Below are 18,237 nucleotides of genomic sequence, written 5' to 3'. Positions count from 1 at the left end.
AATTTAGACAAGGCATGGAGTGTCAGGAAAGGGGGAATGGCTTCCCACTGCCAGAGGAAAGGGTTAGATGGGATATTGGGGAGAAATTCTTCCCTGTAAGGGTGGGGAGGCCCTGGCACGGGGTGCCCAGAGAAGCTGTGGCTGCCCTTGGATCCCTGGAAGTGTCCCAGGACAGGCTGGAGCATGAAGCAATCTGGTCTAGTGGAAGGAGTCCCTGCCCATGGCAAGGGTTGGGCTTTAATATCCCTTCCACCCCAAACCACTCTGTGATTCTGTAATTCCATGGGATCACTGATGGGGCAGGGATTGCTGGGTTTTGGGGGTGTGGGAGTGAAGTGCCCTTGATGTGACCCCGTTCCTGTCCCCTCAGTGCTCTGCAGCATGAGCTTCCACGAGCCTGAGGGCTACATTGACTCCACGGATTATCCCCCCCTGCCCCTGCACGGGTACCTGCAGTGCACCTACAACGTCACCGTCTACACCGGCTACGGCGTCGAGCTCCAGGTGAGCCCTGCCCTGGGCTGTCCCCACAGCCAGACCCTCTGGTTATTGTATTTGTTGCCCCCAGATGAAGGAAGGAAGGATGAATCTGACTCCACGTTCTCAGAAGGCAAATTTATTATTTTATGATGCTATTAATTAGTAATAATTAATAGTAATAATAAGAATAATAACAAATAATTAATATAAATTAATGCTATTATATTAATTAATAATGAATATCAATTAATGCTATTAATATGTGTACTATATTAAAAATTTTAAACTCTACTATACCAAAGAATACAGAGGGGATACTTACACAGTGCTAAAAAGATAATAATGAAAACTCGTGACTCTTTCCAGAGTCTCAACACAGCATGGCCCCAATTGGCCAATAAGTTAAAACAATTCACATCAGAAACCCAATGAAACAACCACCTGTTGGATAAATGTTACGGATATATTTTATGAAAAATCCTTTGGTAGGATCTTTTCTCCTGAGAAGCTGGGATTCTTCAGCTTCCCCATGTTTTGCTGCTTTGGAATGTGATTTGGAGAATTGTTTACCCAGCTTGTGAAATTGTTTTTACTTGATGACCAATGACAGCCACCTGTGTCGAGGCTGTGAGCAGTTACAGGGTTTTATTATCATTCCATTCCTTTCTATTCCTTTCAAGCATTTTGATGAAATCCTTTCTTCTATTCTTTTAGTATAGTTGTAATATATAATTTTCTTTTAATATAATATATATCATAAAATAATAAATCAGCCTTCTGAAACATGGAGTCAAGATTCTCATCTCTTCCCTCATCCTGGCACCCCATGAACATCACCACAGATAAACAATCTCCAACCAAATTCCAAAGCAGCAAAACACAGGAGAAGCAAATGAGATCATGTTGTTTTCCTTTTCTTCTGAGGCTTTAGAGGAAGAAAAGGAGAAAAATCCTGGGCAAAGGGAGTTTTCCAGAGAATAGGAATACCACAACTGGTCACTGCAGCAAATGATGCCAAGCCTTGGGCACCTCTGCCCTGGGCACCTTTGCTTGATAAAACAGCCCTTTCTGGGGAAAAAATAGATTTTTTTTTCTGAGGCTTTGCAATAAATGAACTCAATGAGGGAGCTGGAACATCCTGAATGTCAGCAATGATCAAACTCTGTAAATGTCACGCAATTAATTTAACCAAGAGGCGCTGGCAGCAGGTTGTTAAAAAGGCACTGGGTGGAATGGGGGCACCAGCTCCCTGCCCTCTGCACCCCCCATTGTCTGGGAGGGGTTTGAGTGGCTCTGAGGGTGCAGGAAGCCCAGGAGGGCAGGCCAGGTTCCTTCTCTGGCTAGGGCAGGTACCCAGCAAATGCCCACCCATCAGAGCTGGGGATGTCACCAAGCTGATGTGCACCATCAGCTCCCCCCAAAATGAGCATCCCTCAGCCTGGTGAGGCTGCAAGCAGGGCAGGGGCCTCTGCCTATTCCAAACCCTCTCCAGGTGAAGCCAGCCCAGGGTCTCAATGCTGCCTGCAATCCTTTCTTCTCGTGATTTGCCCATGTCACCATTTGCATCCAGTTTAAACCATGCACTTTGAATTTGTGTAATTAAAGGTGTGCATTAAAAGGAGCTGGAGCCCCAGTGGGGTTGTCCCTGCTGTCCCCCTGTTGGGCACAGGCAGGGGCTGGTCCCCAGGCCACGAGGCCACCGTGGCTGCCAGCCCTGGTGGGGAGGTTGCCCTGGGAGCAGCAGAAGTGCAGGCTGAGCCCTGGAGAGTCTGAGCAGCTCAGCCACTTCTCCATGGCAGTGGAAAAGTAACTGGACACAGCAACTGTCTCCTCAGATCCACAGGGTGCTAAAGAGAGGCTGCTCTGCTGTAAATTCGCCTCTGTCCATAATCCATCAGGTGACACCACTCCTGACCTCGCTCTGTTGTGAGCTGAGGTTTTAATGGAGCATAAAATTGGCCTCTCCACCCCCCCCCCAAGCTTTGCATTTTGCTTTGCTGATGCTTTGGAGCGTTGCAGACAAATTAAATCACAACAGCAGGTCGGGGCTGGTGGAGCATGGCCTCATCTGCAGCTGGCAGTGCCCTGTGCTGCAGCACCACAGGCTCGGGGCTCAGGGGTGAATTCCAAAGGGAAAGCTCTGGATAACCCGAGGTGTGGGGTGTGGGGTCCCATCAGAGGGGTTTGGATTGGATTCCCAGCCCCTGTAGCAGGGAGGTGCTGCCTCTTACCCTGGGGATCTCATTAAAGGCATCTGCAGGAGCAGAGAGAAGCCCCTGGGACAGGAGCCCCTGCACGGGGCTGTGGGACAGCCTGGTGGTGGCAGGAATGCTTGTGGCAAAAAATCCTGCCCAAAACTGCTCCTGCAGGCACTGGGAGCCATGCAGGAGGACACAGGGACACTCCACTTCTTTCGAAGCCAGACCCTCACTCACTGCAGGGAGGACACAAAGCCTGGATGTCAGGCATGGTCCTGGGAGAGGCTGGGAGCTGCCCTGGGCTGTGTGAGAGCTCGGGGTCCCTGCTCAGCTCACTGCCCCTCCCTGCACCCTTCAAAACATTCCAGGGAGAGCTGTGTCCCTGCCTGTGCCACGGCAGCCCTGGGAGCTGGGAGCAGCCAGATCTCTGACTGCTCTATGAAATGATATTTATTTTTAAAATTCTTGAATCTTCTTGGCAGGAGATAGAATTTCCCTAAAGAGGTTTTTTTTCCAGTGGGTGAGCGAGGCTGGCAGCCTGACTGGAGGATCCCTCCTGCCTTCCCAAGGCTCTGGAGGAGCTGCTGTGGGTGCAGGCAGTGATTGAAGTCAGAGCCCGTGCTCCCAGCCCCTGGCAGGAGCTCGCACATATGGTCCCTCTCGCAGGGCTGACGGTCCCTGGCACGGGGCCACGGCAGCGTCTGCACTCCCTGCTCACTCCAGGCTCCTCTGGGAATGCCAGCCTGGTGCTGGCACAGGGAATGGCTCTTGTTGTGACACCCTGCTCCCCTGGCTCCACCGAGGGGAGGCTGATGGTGGAACTGAGTGTGTGTGTGTGACACCCGGCACTGATCCCCAGCTTCCTCCCTTCTGCAGGGCTCTGCCTGCTCCAGCTGCTCCCCCTGTGACACCCGGCACTGATCCCCAGCTTCCTCCCTTCTGCAGGGCTCTGCCTGCTCCAGCTGCTCCCCCGAATCCCCTTCCCAATTTCCCAGAGTGATTTGGCTCTGTGTCATGTGCGTGGTGCCACCAGCTCTGGAGGGACCCAGCTGGGGAACAGGTTTGGCTTCAAGCAGAACAAAATCTGTTAGAAACACCTTGGAAAAATCTTTGCAGGGATCCAGACCCAGCTGGAGAAGCAAAGCTCTGTCTCAGTGGGAGCTGGGGAAATTGCTGGCATCATATGGAGCCCACTTGGATCCCTGGACTCCAAATAATTCACCCAAATAACACTTAATTAATCCCATTTATTAATAATCAGATCTGAGCCATCCCACCAGCCACAGTGTGTGCTGGTCACGCTGGAGGGAGGGCACGTTTTTGGGATAATATCTAAAAAAGGAGAAGTGACCCAGGGCAGGCTGGGGGTCAGAGCTGCACGTGGCCCGTGCTCCAGACAATGCTTTTCCCTGCCAGGACCCAGCTGGAGAAATAAGGCAAAATCAGCTCTTATTAGATTGAAACATGGGCTGGGGTGAACCCAGGCATGCTCTGAGCCACCCTGGGGTGAACCCAGGCATGCTCTGAACCCGGATGGCGATGTTAATCCAGCTTTGCAGCCAGGAACAAGCTTTTCCAGGCATTTCCTTCAGGAGCAGGCTGAGGATGTTGAGGGCTGGGGGTGTCTCCATGCAGTGCCCTTGGAGCAGGGCACACCCCAGCCCCGTGTGCCAGGGGGAGGTGGGCACGGCGGTGACAACAGCCACAAATCCCTGCAGTCACAACATCGTCGGGAGTGCTCCCAATCACGGCTGGGCTGGTGCTAAATATAGAGCCCTGGGCCTCACACACTCAGGGAAACAAACGGTCTGATGAGCATCTTTCTGCTGAAATATGAGCCCATTTATTAAGCTAAATGGACGTGAAATGTAAATGTGAGGTTACTGCTCAGCTATTTCCAAATAATAATTAAAGCCTTTTGGAACTGCTCATTAGATGCACTTGCTGTGTGGCTCCCCAAGCACTCCTCAGTGGGGTGAGGGATCCTGGGGAGGTTTCCTGGTGCATGGGGTGGGTGCACGAGCCTGAGGAGTGCTCCGGTTTTGTTGCAGCACTGTGCTGGTGCGACGCTCTGTGTGTGTGTGATGGGCTGGGATGTGACCCTGGGGTCCCCACTCTGCTCCCCACAGGTGAAGAGCGTGAACCTGTCAGACGGGGAGGTGCTGTCCATCCGTGGCGTGGACGGCGATGCCCTGGTGGTCCTGGCCAACCAGACCCTTCTGGTGGAAGGGCAGGTGATCCGCAGCCCCACCAACACCATCTCCGTCTACTTCCGCACCTTCCAGGACGACGTGGTGGGGACCTTCCAGCTCCACTACCAGGGTGAGTGTGTCCCCAGCGTGGGTTAGGGGGGGTTTGGGGTCAGTCCCACTTGGCTGCAGGCTCAAACCAGCGGGCTGTGCCCCCACAGACCAGCCACGCTCCTGTTTCACCTCCTGCCCTTGCTCAGAGCATGGGCAAGTTGTTGTGGCCAGGGCAGAAGGTTCAATGTGCCCTGATGTCCCCAACCCCAGTGCTGGCTGTGCCTCTCACACCCACCTTGCCCCGTTTCTGTCCCTGTGCAGCAGCTCCTCCTGCACACACTCACACTGCCAGTCTATTTTTTACCTCGAAGAGCTTTAAAAAATAAATGAGTTCCAGCAAATTATTTTTAAAATAGAAACTGGGTCTGGGCAGGAGCAGTAACAGGTGGGGAAGCAGCGGCAGTGGGGGGTTGGTGGTGCTCTGCCACTGCTCTGTGTGACACGTGGGCACATCCAGCACGTCCCCACGGGGTGGCTGGGAGCAGCTGAGCCCTGAGCTCCCAACGTGTGCCTGTTCCAGTGTTTATGCTGAGCTGCAACTTCCCACGGAGGCCTGACTTTGGGGATGTGATGGTGATGGATCTGCACTCGGGCGGCATCGCTCACTTCCACTGTCACCTGGGCTACGAGCTGCAGGGGCCCCGCATGCTGACCTGCATCAACGCATCCCGGCCACACTGGAGCAGCCCCGAGCCCATCTGCTCAGGTACCTGCACATCCCAGCCCCGTGCTGGCAAACTGGGCCCCACTGAGAGAAACATGAGTGCCTGTCTTTGTCTCGTGAGATGAATGCAGTCCTGGGAGGTATCGGTGAAATTTTTGCCTGATGTCCCAGAGAAATGATGAGGAGGACTCCATCTTATCAGGAGGCTAATTAATTCCTTTATTATACTATATTATTATATACTATATTACATTACATCTAAACTGAATCTGCCAGGCACTCAACTGCACTCCCGTGCACAGCATCTCGTGACTGTCAGCCCACAGTCCCAACACACGCACCTGGATCCAATTGGTCAGTGAATCAAAACACTCACACCAGAATCCAATTATCAATTCCCTTCAGGTAAACAGTCTTCCACGATGCATTCCACCTGTGAACAACACAGGAGCAGGAAATGAGATAAGAATTGTTTTTTCTTTCTCTGAGGTTCAGAGAACGTGAAAGCCAGAAATATTCTTGGGTAGAATTGTGCCTTGCTTTTCTCTGTGAAGAGAAATGTGGCGACAGGGATGGGGTGAGAGCAGTGCCTCAGGTGGTCAGGCAGTGACAGCAGAATCTGTCTCCTCCTTGGGCAGCAAAGGGAAGGGAAATTAAGATTCTATATCTGTGTGTGAGTATAAATATGTGCAGACAGAGCAAAGCAGAACCAGGCAAGAGGTTTGTGCCCTGGGCACTCTGAGGGGAGCACAAATGCCACATGCCAGCGGGGCTGTGCTGTGTGTTGCAGCTCCCTGTGGAGGGACGGTGCACAATGCCACCATCGGCCGCGTGCTGTCCCCCAGCTACAGCGGGAACCAGTCTGGCAGCATGTACTGCGTCTGGGCCATCGGGGCCCCCCCGGGACAGAAGCTGCACCTGCACTTTGAGAAGCTCCTGCTGACTGAGAAGGACAGGTGAGGCTCCAGGAGCTGTTTCCTCACAGCCCTGGGACTGCAGAGAGATCCCAGGGGGTTCTTCTTCACAGGGTGAGGAGCAGGGCCTGTTGCTGGGCACTAAATATAGAAAAAATGGAATTATTTGGGTTGGGAAAGCCCTCTGAGATCATTGAGTTCAGCTGTCCCCCAGCACTGCCAAGGCCACCACTAAACCATGTCTCCACATTTACACATCTGTTAAATCCCTCCAGGGATGGGAACTCCACCACTGCCCCTGGCTGCCTGTTTCAATGCTTATCAGCCCTTTTGGGAAAGAAATTTTCCCTGATATCCTTGATATCCAGTCTAAACCTTCCCTGACAAGCCATTTCTTCTCATCCTGTCCTTGTTCCCTGGGAGCAGAGCCTGACCCCTCAGGCTGTGCCTCCTATCAGGGAGTTGTGCAGAGCCACAAGGTCCCCCCTGAGCCTCCTTTTCCCCAGGCTGAGCCCCTTTCCTGGTGCTCCAGCTCCATTCCCATCCCTGGACACACTCCAGCCTCTCCACGGCCAGGTTCTCATGGGGACAGCCTCTCTCGGAGAGAAAACCCCAAAATACACCAAAACCTGGAAGCCCCCAGCTTATCCCAGCTGCTCCAGCTCCTCCCCTCGTGCCGGGGGGGACCCAGGGGCGCTGTCCCGTGTGCCATGCCCCGTGTCCCCGCAGGATGGTGGTGTACAGCGGGGACACCAACCGCTCGGCCGTGCTCTACGACTCGCTGCGCGCCGACAGTGTCCCCTTCGAGGGCGTCATCAGCGATGGCTCCTCCATCAGGATCGACTTCCTCGCCGAGGAGCCTGCAGCTGCCACTGCCTTCAACATCCGCTTCGAAGGTGCTGTGTCCCTGTGCTGGGCTGCCAGGCCAGTGCCTGGCTCAGCCAGGATGGGGCAGCTCTGGTGTTTCGGGGTCTCCCTGACTCCCAGCTGCTGTGGGTTGTGGTGGTGTTCACAGGGGTCTTAGGATGAGGGAAGAGATGAGAATGTTGACTCCATGTTTCAGAAGGCTGATTTATTATAATTTATATATATTTTTATATATATATATTTATATATTTTAATATATATTATATACAATATAGATGATATATAATATAATTTAGAATATATAATATATATTTATTATATATAATATATAAAAATATATAAAAATATATTTCAATTATATATTTTATATATTTATTATAAATATATATAATACGTATAGTAAAATATATATTATATATTATAATATATATAATATTTTATATAATATTATAATAAATCAGAAGGCTTATATATTATATTAAATATAAATGGACGTTTTATATATATTATATATATTATATTAAAGTTTTATATATATTATATATATTATATTAAAGTTTTATATATATTATATATATTATATTAAAACTATATATATATAAAATATATATAATATAATATATATATTATATTAAAACTATAGTAAAAGAATAGACGAAAGGATTTCATCAGGAGGCTAGCTAAGAATAGAAAAAGAATGATAACAAAGGCTTGTGACTGACCAAGACAGTCCAGACAGCTGGACTGTGGTTGGTCATTAATTAGAAACAACCACATGAGACCAATCCCAGCTCCACCTGTTGCATTCCACAGCAGCAGATAACCATTGTTTACATTTTGTTCCTGAGGCCTCTCAGCTTCTCAGGAGGGAAAAAATCCTAAGGAAAGGATTTTTCAGAGAATATCATGGCTACAGTGGGTGCCCAAGACAGAGAAGTCCAATAAAGCATGACCTGTCTGAGCCCCTCTGGCAGGTTCAAGAGCTGCAGGCTACCTTAGCAAGCTCAGCTCTTAGTGAGATCAGCTCATTTTGTGATTTCAGCTCTTGAGAAGCCCTGTGTGAAGTTCCACAGTGAAGTCTTTATTGATGCTTTCTGTGGAGGTATCAGGGTCAGCTCTTCTGTTGAACTTGGCAAAAGTAACTCTTTATATAAGGTACAGGAGTTTTAGGAATTGCCCAATAGTAAGGGTCAAAAGGAAAGTGACCTATGGTCGTACAGAGAGATAAGCAAGGGTCTGAAGGTGGAAAAAGGGGCTTAGGTCCAGTCATCATGACTAGGCATTTCCTATCTTAGGCTGCTGAACACCAGGGAGGCCTTGCAGGCCCTGTGCCTGCTACAGCAGGACACCCAGACCCAGGGGACAGCCACAGACGCGTGGCTGCAGGACGGGTGCTGGCTGTCTCCAGCATGGGCAGGCCTGGTGCCCCTCTGTAGCTCCTGCTGTCATTTAAGTGGGTCCTGCAGCAGGATTGTTCCCACGGGAGCTCTGTGGCCCTGAGCAATCCCAGGGTGGATGCCTTGGCATCCCCAGCTTGGGAAACAAGTGCCTGGCAGTGCCCTGAACACGTTCCTAGTGCTGAACCACCATGGCAGTGGGGTTTGGTGAGGCCTGCGTGGCTCAGAATGGATAAATTGTTCATCCTAATTGCCTGTAAAACACTCCCTGGAAGGGGCCGGCCATGCAGGTGGGGATGCAGGGGTCAGGTTCTCATGGGGACAGCAACAGGGCCCCTGAGCTCATCCCTAGTGCTGAGCCACCATGGGAATGGGGTTTGGTGAGGCCTGTGTGGCTCAGAATGGATAGATTGTTAATCCTAATGGCCTGGAAGAGGCCATCCATGCAGGGGGAATGCAGGGCTCAGGTTCTCATGGGGACAGCAGCGGGACCTGGGGAAGCTCAGCGAGAAGGGACGAGCCCCATGTCCCTACAGCTAACAGAGATCTCTTCCAGCCTTTGAACGGGGCCACTGCTATGAGCCCTACATCCAGAACGGGAACTTCACCACCTCTGACCCCACCTACAACCTGGGCACCACCGTGGAATTCACCTGTGACCCCGGGCACTCCCTGGAGCAGGGCCCTGCTGTCATCGAGTGCATCAACATGCGGGACCCCTACTGGAACGACACAGAACCGCTGTGCCGAGGTCAGCCCTGCCCCTGGGCACTGCTGGGTGTGGGGTGACACCCCTGGGTCCCCGCTGAGCCCTGCCCACCCCTTTGCCCCCACAGCCACGTGTGGAGGGGAGCTGACTGCTGTGGCCGGGGTGGTCCTGTCCCCCAACTGGCCGGAGCCCTACACGGAGGGAGAGGATTGCATCTGGAGGATCCATGTGGGCGAGGAGAAGAGGCTCTTCCTGGACATCCAGCTGTGAGTAGCCCAGGGGCTCAGTGTCTGGCTCTGCCCCAGATGTGCTCGTCTCATTTTGCTGCAGTGTCCTGCTCCCCTTGCCTGCACTGTGGAGCCACAGAATCCCAGAACAGTTTGGGTGGGAGGGACCTTAAAGCTGATCTCCCATGGGCAGGGACACATCCCACTGTCCCCGGTTCCCCCAAGCCCCTTCCAACCTGGCCATGGACACTTCCAGTGATGGGGCAACCACAGCATATCCAGACAAGCTGTGCCATAGTCTCGCCACTCTCACAGGGATATGCCCTGTTCTCCCCCTCAGAGCTTCCATAATCCCCTTTGATGCACTTGGCACCCTGGGCAGGACTGAGTGGTGCTCCCTGAGTTCAAGGCACCATTACACAGTCCATAGCAGCAGTGAATTGCTGTTCCAACAGCTTTGGAATTCTCCACAGGGAGCAGTGCCACAGCAGCACGTGGCCATGTGCTTCTGGAGTGATAGCCAGCACGTCAGGAGCTGGGTGATGCAGGGTTAGGAGGGCCTGGAGGCATCCATGGGATGGAAACAGCTCAATCTTTGGGCTGAATGTGAAATACAGGCACTAAGGGAGTGGAGCCACTCAGCAAGCCCAGGCTGAACGTGCTGGGGTCAGAGGGGAATGGGATCCAATGCCAGGCTGAGAGTTCTTGGCATGGTAATGCTGCTGCTGCAGCAGGAGCCTCCTTTGATGCTATTTTGGGTTTGCAAGAGGAGGACGTGTTTCAAGTAGAGGCTTAGAATCATAAAGATTTTAAAGCTCCCTATAAAATCCCAAGTCAGAGATCCCAGCACACCTCTCCCAGCTCTGTGGGTGCTGGGGCTGAGCAGAACTGCAGGCCAAATGATTTGAAGTCATCAGGCATAAATGTCACTGAGAAAATCGTGTTTGACAGAAAGCAGAGATTTACTACAAATGTCAGCTTGCCATGGGGATTAGCTGGGCTCCCTCCAAGAACATTCCTAATAAAACGTTCAGGGATCAGCTCAGGCGTCTCCTGTGTGGCTGGGAGCATCCTGGTGCTCTCCTCTCCCCGGGAAGGGCAGGAGGGTTGTCCTTGTCCCAGTCCCTCCCGTGCCACTGCTCCCAGCCCTGGGGAGCCTCACTGGGGCAGACAGGGCAGGGCAGCGAGCAGGGAACGGGTGTCACTGCCCACCTTGGGGTCAGTGTGATCGTTCACCCACTCTGCCACCCCTGGGCACCCAGAGAACCCTCCCGACACCAGAGCTGTGTCCCCCGGCGTGTGCACCCATCCCCTGCATTGGCCTTGGAGTGGGGGGAGAGGAGCGAGCTCCCCCATCCCCTTCTGCTCCAGAGCAGCCGCATTCCCGGGGTGGAGGGAGGCTGGCAGCCATCCCTGCCCGGCGTCCCCGGCCATCCCCGCCATCCGCGGGCCGCCACTGCGCTCTGGTGGCCGCGGGGACAAGCGCGGCTCTTGTAGACCGGCATTTCCAAGTGCGGGGTCCCGTGTCCCGGAGGGAGGTGACCCGGAGGAGGTGACCGGAGGGAGGTGACCCGGACGGACGTCACCTGGCTTCCCCCTGAGCCCCGCTCTGCTGTGTCCTGCCTGGGCTCCCTGCCCTCTAACCAAACTCTCCTCTCAGCCTGAACATCACCAACAGCGACATCCTCACCATCTACGACGGGGACGAGCTCTCCTCCCGCATCCTGGGGCAGTACGTGGGCAGCAGCGGCCCCCAGAAGCTCTACTCCTCCAGCCCCGACCTCACCATCCAGTTCCACTCAGACCCTGCTGGGCTCATCTTTGGGAAGGGGCAAGGATTCATCATGAACTACATAGGTACGGGGAGCAGGGTGCTGGTGTGAGGATGTGACACACAGCCAGCCCAGGATGTCCAGGTGCAGGGGCTGGAAGCAGGGAGAGTCCCTGTGGCACCAGCACCCCCTTCTCATCCCACCCTGAACCTCCTGCAGGACCCCCAGGTCTCTGTGTCAGTCACTTCTGGGGTGTCCCTGTGTGTGTCCCCTCCTCCAGGCTGGCAACACAGCAGGTTTGGTCCCTCTCAGCCCTGGGGGGAAGAAATTGCTGGAAACAGGGACGCAGGATCCCCACAGACACCCTGTCAGGCAGGGGTGGTCACTGAAGCCAGTCCCTGGGTGGGCTCCTGAGGTGGATGTCCCCATCTCTGTGCTCCAGAGCAGCTCCTGGAGACATCTGTCCCATTGTCCTGTGGGGCAGCTGTGCCCTGTGCCTGCCAGGCTGGGCCTGTGGGTGCCCACGGCAGGGACAAGGACTGTGAGGGGCATTCCATCCCCATGGCTGCCTCTCCCCCACCCTGCTTCCCGTGCCAGGCTCCTCAAGGCACGTTTTCCTTGCACTGCTGACATTCCTGGCTACGACAAACAGAGCGAGCTGCAATGCAGAGCACCTGGGAGGCTGCAGGGCCCTCCTCGGTGCTCTGCAGCACACGGGGCTGGGGAGGGCAGGGCACAACCCCTCACCTGAGCAAACCAGCCTGGGGAAGCAGGGAACAAATCCTCCCGTGAGCAAACCAGCTGTGCTGTGCTGGCACCTCTCCTGAACCCACAGCTGGAGCTGAGCCTGCTGCTCCCAGCTTATCCTGACCCCATTTTCACCAGCCCAGCCCTCTCTCTGCCTGTAGGGTCAGGGCTGGGGAGGCTTCAAAGAGCCCCTGTTCCCACTGCTGTCCTTCCCTGTGCCCAGGGGATGCTGCCTGCAGAGCAGCTGTGCCGTTTGTGGAGCTGTGGGGAGGGACAGGCCCTTGGGAAGAGCCCTGTGTCCAGCTGGGGTGGCTCTGGGGAGGGCTGTGCCGTGGCTCCTGCTCGGTGGGTGACAGCCAGAATCCCTCTTGGCTGCAGAGGTGTCCCGCAACGACTCCTGCTCTGACCTGCCCGAGATCCAGAACGGCTGGAAGACCACGTCACACACAGAGCTGGTGAGAGGGGCCAAGATCACCTACCAGTGTGACCCAGGCTATGACATCGTGGGCAGTGACACCCTCACCTGCCAGTGGGACCTCAGCTGGAGCAGCGACCCCCCCTTCTGTGAAAAGAGTAAGTGTGCCCACAGGAAGCTGCTGCTGTCCCTGTCCCACACCCTGTGACAGCACTGGTCCTGCCCTGAGGGGCTCCTGCTCCAAGGTGCTCCAAGGTGCTCCCAGCTCTGAGGGGCTCCAGCTCTGAGGGGCTCTTGCTCCAAGGGGCTCCCAGAGGTCCCCAGCTCCGAGGGTGCTCCTAGCTCCGAGGGTCCCCGAGCTCCAAGGTGCTCCCAGCTTCAAGGGGCTCCCTTCAGCCCTCCTCTCTCCCCAGTTATGTACTGCACGGACCCAGGGGAGGTGGAGCACTCCACCCGCCTCATCTCGGACCCAGTGCTGCTGGTGGGCACCACCATCCAGTACACCTGCAACCCTGGCTTCGTGCTGGAGGGCAGCTCCCTGCTCACCTGCTACAGCCGCGAGACCGGCACCCCCATCTGGACCTCGCGGCTCCCGCACTGTGTCTGTAAGTCTGGGTGCTCTCTCCTGCTCCCCTGCAGCCCAGCTCCTCTCTGGGGGCTCTGGGTGGCACTTTCCTGCAGCCAGGACCCTGCCCAGCTGTGGGGGTGGTGCAGATCCTTCCTACCTGAAAGCAGAGAGAAGTGAGAGCTTGGGTGCTTCCTCACTGCCCCCAGGCTCCTTCTCTCCCTCGGGCTCACCCTGCATGTGTTTCATTCCCTTTCAGCTGAGGAGTCGCTGGCCTGTGATAACCCAGGGCCGCCAGAAAATGGGTACCAAATTCTTTACAAGCGCCTCTACCTGCCAGGAGAGTCCCTGACCTTCATGTGCTATGAGGGCTTTGAACTGATGGGGGAGGTAACCATCAAATGCATCCTGGGCCAGCCATCCCACTGGAGCGGCCCCCTGCCCATCTGCAAAGGTAACAGGGAAGGGGAGGGGGGGGCAAGGGGACAGTCAACACCTCTGTCCCCAGCCTGGGACAGCCCAGAGACCTTGGTCTGGCTGCAGCCCTAGCTGGGAGCTGAACTCAGCTGAGAGCTGGAGCTTCTCTGGATCTGGGCTCTGCTCAGCCCAGCCTGCTCAGTCCTGGCCACATGTTTACATCACTGGGAGTTCACAGCATGGTTTTGGGATCAAACAGGGCAGGAGATCCCAGGTTTGGGTTTCCCAGCAGGCAACAGCTGCCAGCACCCAGCCAAAACCAGCTACAGACCAGTAACTCTCCATCTCTCTTCCAGTGAACCAAGACAGCTTTGAACATGCTCTGGAAGGTGAGTGACGTGGGTTTCCTGGAGGCACAGCATCCTGGTGGAGCCTGGGAGGAGGGGGAGAGGCAGAGAGGGGATCACCCGGTGCCTGCAAATGCCACCACAATAGATCTTGTCCTTTCAGTAGCAGAAGCTGCTGCAGAGACGTCGCTCGAGGGGGGAAATATGGCCTTGGCCATCTTTATCCCGGTGCTGATCATCTCCCTGCTGCTGGGAGGAGCGTACATCTATCTCACCAGGTGGGGCTGCAGGGGCTGGCACAGAGCGGGGGCCAGCATCGCGCTCGCCAGCCACACTCCCCGGGGCGCTGGGAGGAGCTGGCATGGAGGGATGTGGCTCTGGAATCCCCAGTGACTCCGCCTCTCGCCGCAGGTGTCGGTACTACTCCAGCCTCCGCCTGCCCCTCATGTACTCCCACCCCTACAGCCAGATCACGGTAGAAACGGAGTTTGACAACCCGATTTATGAGACAGGGGTGAGTCCTGCCGTGCCTGTTCTCCCTAGGGATATTTTTGAGGGGTGGCTGGGATGAGTCCAGCCAGGCTCTGTGGGAATAATGGGATGGGAGGCCCAGGGGGCTGAGGGGTCCTGTCTGCCAGGACATCACTCCTCTGGGAGCAAAACAACACCCAGGATCTCTCTTGCTGCCTGGGAATGGGTAGACGATCCTGAAATGCAGCTGCTGCCCTCAACTGGCTTTTCCTTGCTTGCAGGAAACACGAGAATACGAGGTTTCAATATAAGGACAGTGGTAAGAGAGTCTCCAGCAGTGAACTTAATGTGCTCTCATAGAACTTCCTCAGTAACTAATCCAGAGACCACGTGGAGTTTGGTTGGACCCCCGGACCTGCTGTTGTCTTTCCTTTTGCCTCTCTATTGAAGATTTTACTGTTTTCTTCACTGTATTTATTCTATTTAAACTGCGATAGGTGTGCTGCCCAGCCCTGGGCACAGGCAGCAGCTGGAGCCGGGGCAGAGCTGGGTCCTGGTGAGGCCAGGGGGGCACGGGGGCACTGCTGTGTCCCCCTCCGTGGCAGAATGTCCCCCTCCATGGCGGAGCGTCCCTCGGCACTGCCCACACAGACGCAGGGGGATTTTTTTGCGGTTCTGATGTTGTTAAAAATTAAAGATGTCTCCATTGCAAGAGCCTGCGGTTGATTGCTGGGAGCTGAGGTAGCGCAGGGTCCCCCGCAGGGTCCCACCCCGCAGCCCCCAGGGGGCTCAGGGGGCACTGGCCCAGGGACTGTCCTCGCTGCAGGGCTCAGGGACAGCCTGGCACACACGAGGTACGTGCTGCTTTCTTTTCCCACTTCGCTTTGGATGTGGAGAGGCAGCCAGCCAGGATCTGGGGTGATGCTCTGTGGAGAAGCACCAACCTGTGGAGAGTGCCGCCCTGCCACTGGGAGCCCTGGAAGTCACCCTGGAAGCTTCCCTGGAGCAAGCAGAGCTCCCAGTTGGTGCCCCTCTGCTCTGTGCCCGTTGTTCCTCTCCAGCAGCACTTCCCATCACCCTGCCAGGATCACCCCGGCCCGGCATGGCCGAGGGTGGCTCTGTACCCCTGGCAGCATCTCAGGGTAAGCAGGAGGGGCTGGGCTCCCTGGCTCCTGCTGCAGGAGGGGCCCTGGCGGGCTGTGCTGTGCAGGGGATGAAGGTGGAGCTGTTGGGAAGGAGAGGCAGCTGGGATGTGTGGAGGCTTCAGCACAGGAGCTCCGTGGGGAGCAGAGCAGGCAGAAATTGCCCTCAGTCCCACCCTCGCTATCCCCTGCACTCCTTCACTGCATCACCCCTGCCAGAGCCACACAGCAGCGGGGACACAGACCCCAAAGGGCCACCACTGTCCCTGCTGTGTCCCAGCCAGCCCCTGGGGAGGAGGGCAGTGAAGCCACCACCACGTCCTTGGCTGCTGGTGTCCTTCTTTTGTCCTTGTAGAACAATGGCGAGCGCGGGAGGCTGGGGGAGCTCGGGGTGGTTGGTGCAGCTCTGCAGTGTACAGCTGGGCTTTAGGGGTTTTCCTTTCAAAACAACGAATGTGTGTTTGTAATTTGTAACGGTTAAAAAAGAAAAAAAAAAAAAAGAGGAAAAAAAAAATTGTGCCAAAAAAAAAATATGTACGAAGCATTTCATTTCCCTTCATACATGTCTGTTTTTATAAGAACAATGTGAAAATTGCTGGGATTAAATATTTTTGAACATGATAAAGTAGTTCCGTGGGAAGCTCTAGCATTCAGTATAACCTTGATAACAATTGTTCTGTATTTTTAAATGTCTGGAATCAGTTTGCAGACGCTCTGGCCGCAGGCAGGGCAGGGTGAGGGCCGGGTACACTGCATGCCCTGCTGTGGGATGGTGGCCCCAAGCCACTGGCTTGGCTCTGAATGCCAGGTCCTGCCCTGGTGCAGCCCCACAGTGCCCCCTGCTCCTGTGGGATGGAGGCATCTGAGCCCTGCTGGGACATGAGGTGACCTGGCATGGCCCTGGGGACATCTCTCCTCTCTGGGTCACCCCACAGGAGCCAGTGCTGACTCCCTCTGTACCCCCTGAAGTCAGCATTGCCCCTTCCCATGCCAGCCCAGCCCAATGCTGTCTCACAGAGTGGGTGGAGGGGCTGGGTGCTGCCCCGAGGCACTGGGACCCCACTGGAGACCCTTGGCCCTGTCACAGAGGCCATGCAGAAAGTTTTGGGGAGCCCTGATAGCCCAACCCCATTGGGCAAGGGGTCTGTGGGGACCCATCTTGCCTGTGCCCTGCTCACCCATTGGCCACCCAACAACCTGTGGCTGTCACCTGGCAGCTCCCCAGAACTACAGGGGCCAGGAGGGGGCTGCCTCACCTGCCCCTGGTGTGCACGGGGCTGCATCCCACATGGAGCAGGCAGGCATGGCTTGGGAGAATCCTGGGCCTAAGTGGGGAACCCCCCCCTGCTCCCTGGGAACCTCTCCGGGCTGAGCTGCCCCGGTGGGGGAAGAAAGGAGCCCCTGTGAGGTTTTCCTCCAGCATCAGGTGTGGGCAGGGCAAGGTCCTGCCTAGGGGAGCCTGAGCACGGCCCTGCCTGCTCAGAGAGCGTGGTGGTGGCAGCACGGTGACTGTCACCTCACCACGGAGCAGCGCCACAGGGACACCCCAGCTGGAACAGCGTTCCCTGATGCCAGCAGCCCCAAGTGTCCCTGGCAGCGGGGAGGGAGGGGCATGCTCAGCCCATACCCCGGGGAATGCCCGGCCGAGGAAACCGGGGCTCCCATCTGTTCCTGCTCCCCCCGCACCCAAAACAATGCAACAGTGCTGCCCTCCCCGGGCGTGCTTTTAACCAAGGTTACGCTGTGACATCGATAATGGCTTTGCTCAGCAGCTGCCAGGCTAATGCACAGGGGGCGAGGGAGCCAAGGCTCTGATGCAGAGCATTCCTGGGGGAGGGAGATTGGGTTATTTTTGGACAGAGATTGCAAGAGAATTAAAATGAAGGGAAAAAAAAAAAAAAAAAGCCCTTCATGCTGCCGTTCCTCCTCGGTGACGTAAAGCTGGAGCCAATCTCTGGCCTCAGGCGATGTGCTGCGGATGGAGCTTTGTCTGGGCCCAGCAGCCTCGGCCACAACGGCCTCCCCCTGCCTGGGGCAAGGCAGGGGCTCAGCGGGGCCGTGTCACAGCAGTCACACGGCTGAGGGACCCCCGAGGCCAGGGATGGAGCAGCAGGGACCCCTTTGATTCCTTGCAAACTGCATTGGAGCTTGGTGAGGCAACAGCATCCCTGCCCAAATCGGGCACAGCATCCCTGCCCAGCCAAAATTGGGCACAGCATCCCTGCCCATTCCAGGTCAGGCACAGCATCCCTGCCCACTCCAGGTCAGACACAGCATCCCAGCCCAGCCAAAATTGGGCGCAGCATCCCTGCTCAGCCCAGGCACAGCATCCCTGCCCATTCCATGTCAGGCACAGCATCCCTGCCCAACCCAGGCACAGCATCCCTGCCCAGATAAGGCACAGCATCCCTGCCCACTCCAGATCAGGCACAGCATCCCTGCCCAGCCAAAATTTGGCACAGCATCCCTGCTCAGCCCAGGCACAGCATCCCTGCCCATTCCATGTCAGGCACAGCATCCCTGCCCACTCCAGGTCAGGCACAGCATCCCTGCCCAGCCCAGAAGGCTGGGAAAAGCCCTGGGATGCACTTGGCACAGCTCT

At 55.6% G+C, this 18,237-nt stretch overlaps 1 protein-coding gene across 2 annotated transcripts in view; it reads left to right on the top strand.

The window, feature by feature from the left end:
* Positions 1-16,263, top strand: part of SEZ6L (seizure related 6 homolog like) — a 41,483-nt gene extending 25,220 nt beyond the window's left edge. Inside the window, exons 3-17 of one of the 2 annotated variants that reach the window (XM_066562312.1) lie at positions 371-504; positions 4,808-5,000; positions 5,502-5,687; positions 6,436-6,601; positions 7,289-7,455; positions 9,380-9,574; positions 9,660-9,798; positions 11,420-11,616; positions 12,657-12,851; positions 13,107-13,298; positions 13,518-13,712; positions 14,032-14,064; positions 14,189-14,300; positions 14,434-14,536; positions 14,775-16,263. In XM_066562312.1, the coding sequence (XP_066418409.1) occupies positions 371-504; positions 4,808-5,000; positions 5,502-5,687; positions 6,436-6,601; positions 7,289-7,455; positions 9,380-9,574; positions 9,660-9,798; positions 11,420-11,616; positions 12,657-12,851; positions 13,107-13,298; positions 13,518-13,712; positions 14,032-14,064; positions 14,189-14,300; positions 14,434-14,536; positions 14,775-14,804 (2,237 nt within the window). In that variant the 3' untranslated portion in view covers positions 14,805-16,263. Of the gene's footprint in view, positions 1-370; positions 505-4,807; positions 5,001-5,501; positions 5,688-6,435; positions 6,602-7,288; positions 7,456-9,379; positions 9,575-9,659; positions 9,799-11,419; positions 11,617-12,656; positions 12,852-13,106; positions 13,299-13,517; positions 13,713-14,031; positions 14,065-14,185; positions 14,301-14,433; positions 14,537-14,774 lie in introns of both variants that reach the window. The other variant, XM_066562310.1, reaches the window with a different exon arrangement.
* Positions 16,264-18,237: the final 1,974 nt, after the last annotated feature.

The sequence above is a fragment of the Molothrus aeneus genome, chromosome 18 (assembly GCF_037042795.1).
Source record: "Molothrus aeneus isolate 106 chromosome 18, BPBGC_Maene_1.0, whole genome shotgun sequence".
Lineage (NCBI taxonomy): Eukaryota > Metazoa > Chordata > Aves > Passeriformes > Icteridae > Molothrus > Molothrus aeneus.
This window is presented reverse-complemented; position numbering and strand designations above follow the sequence as displayed.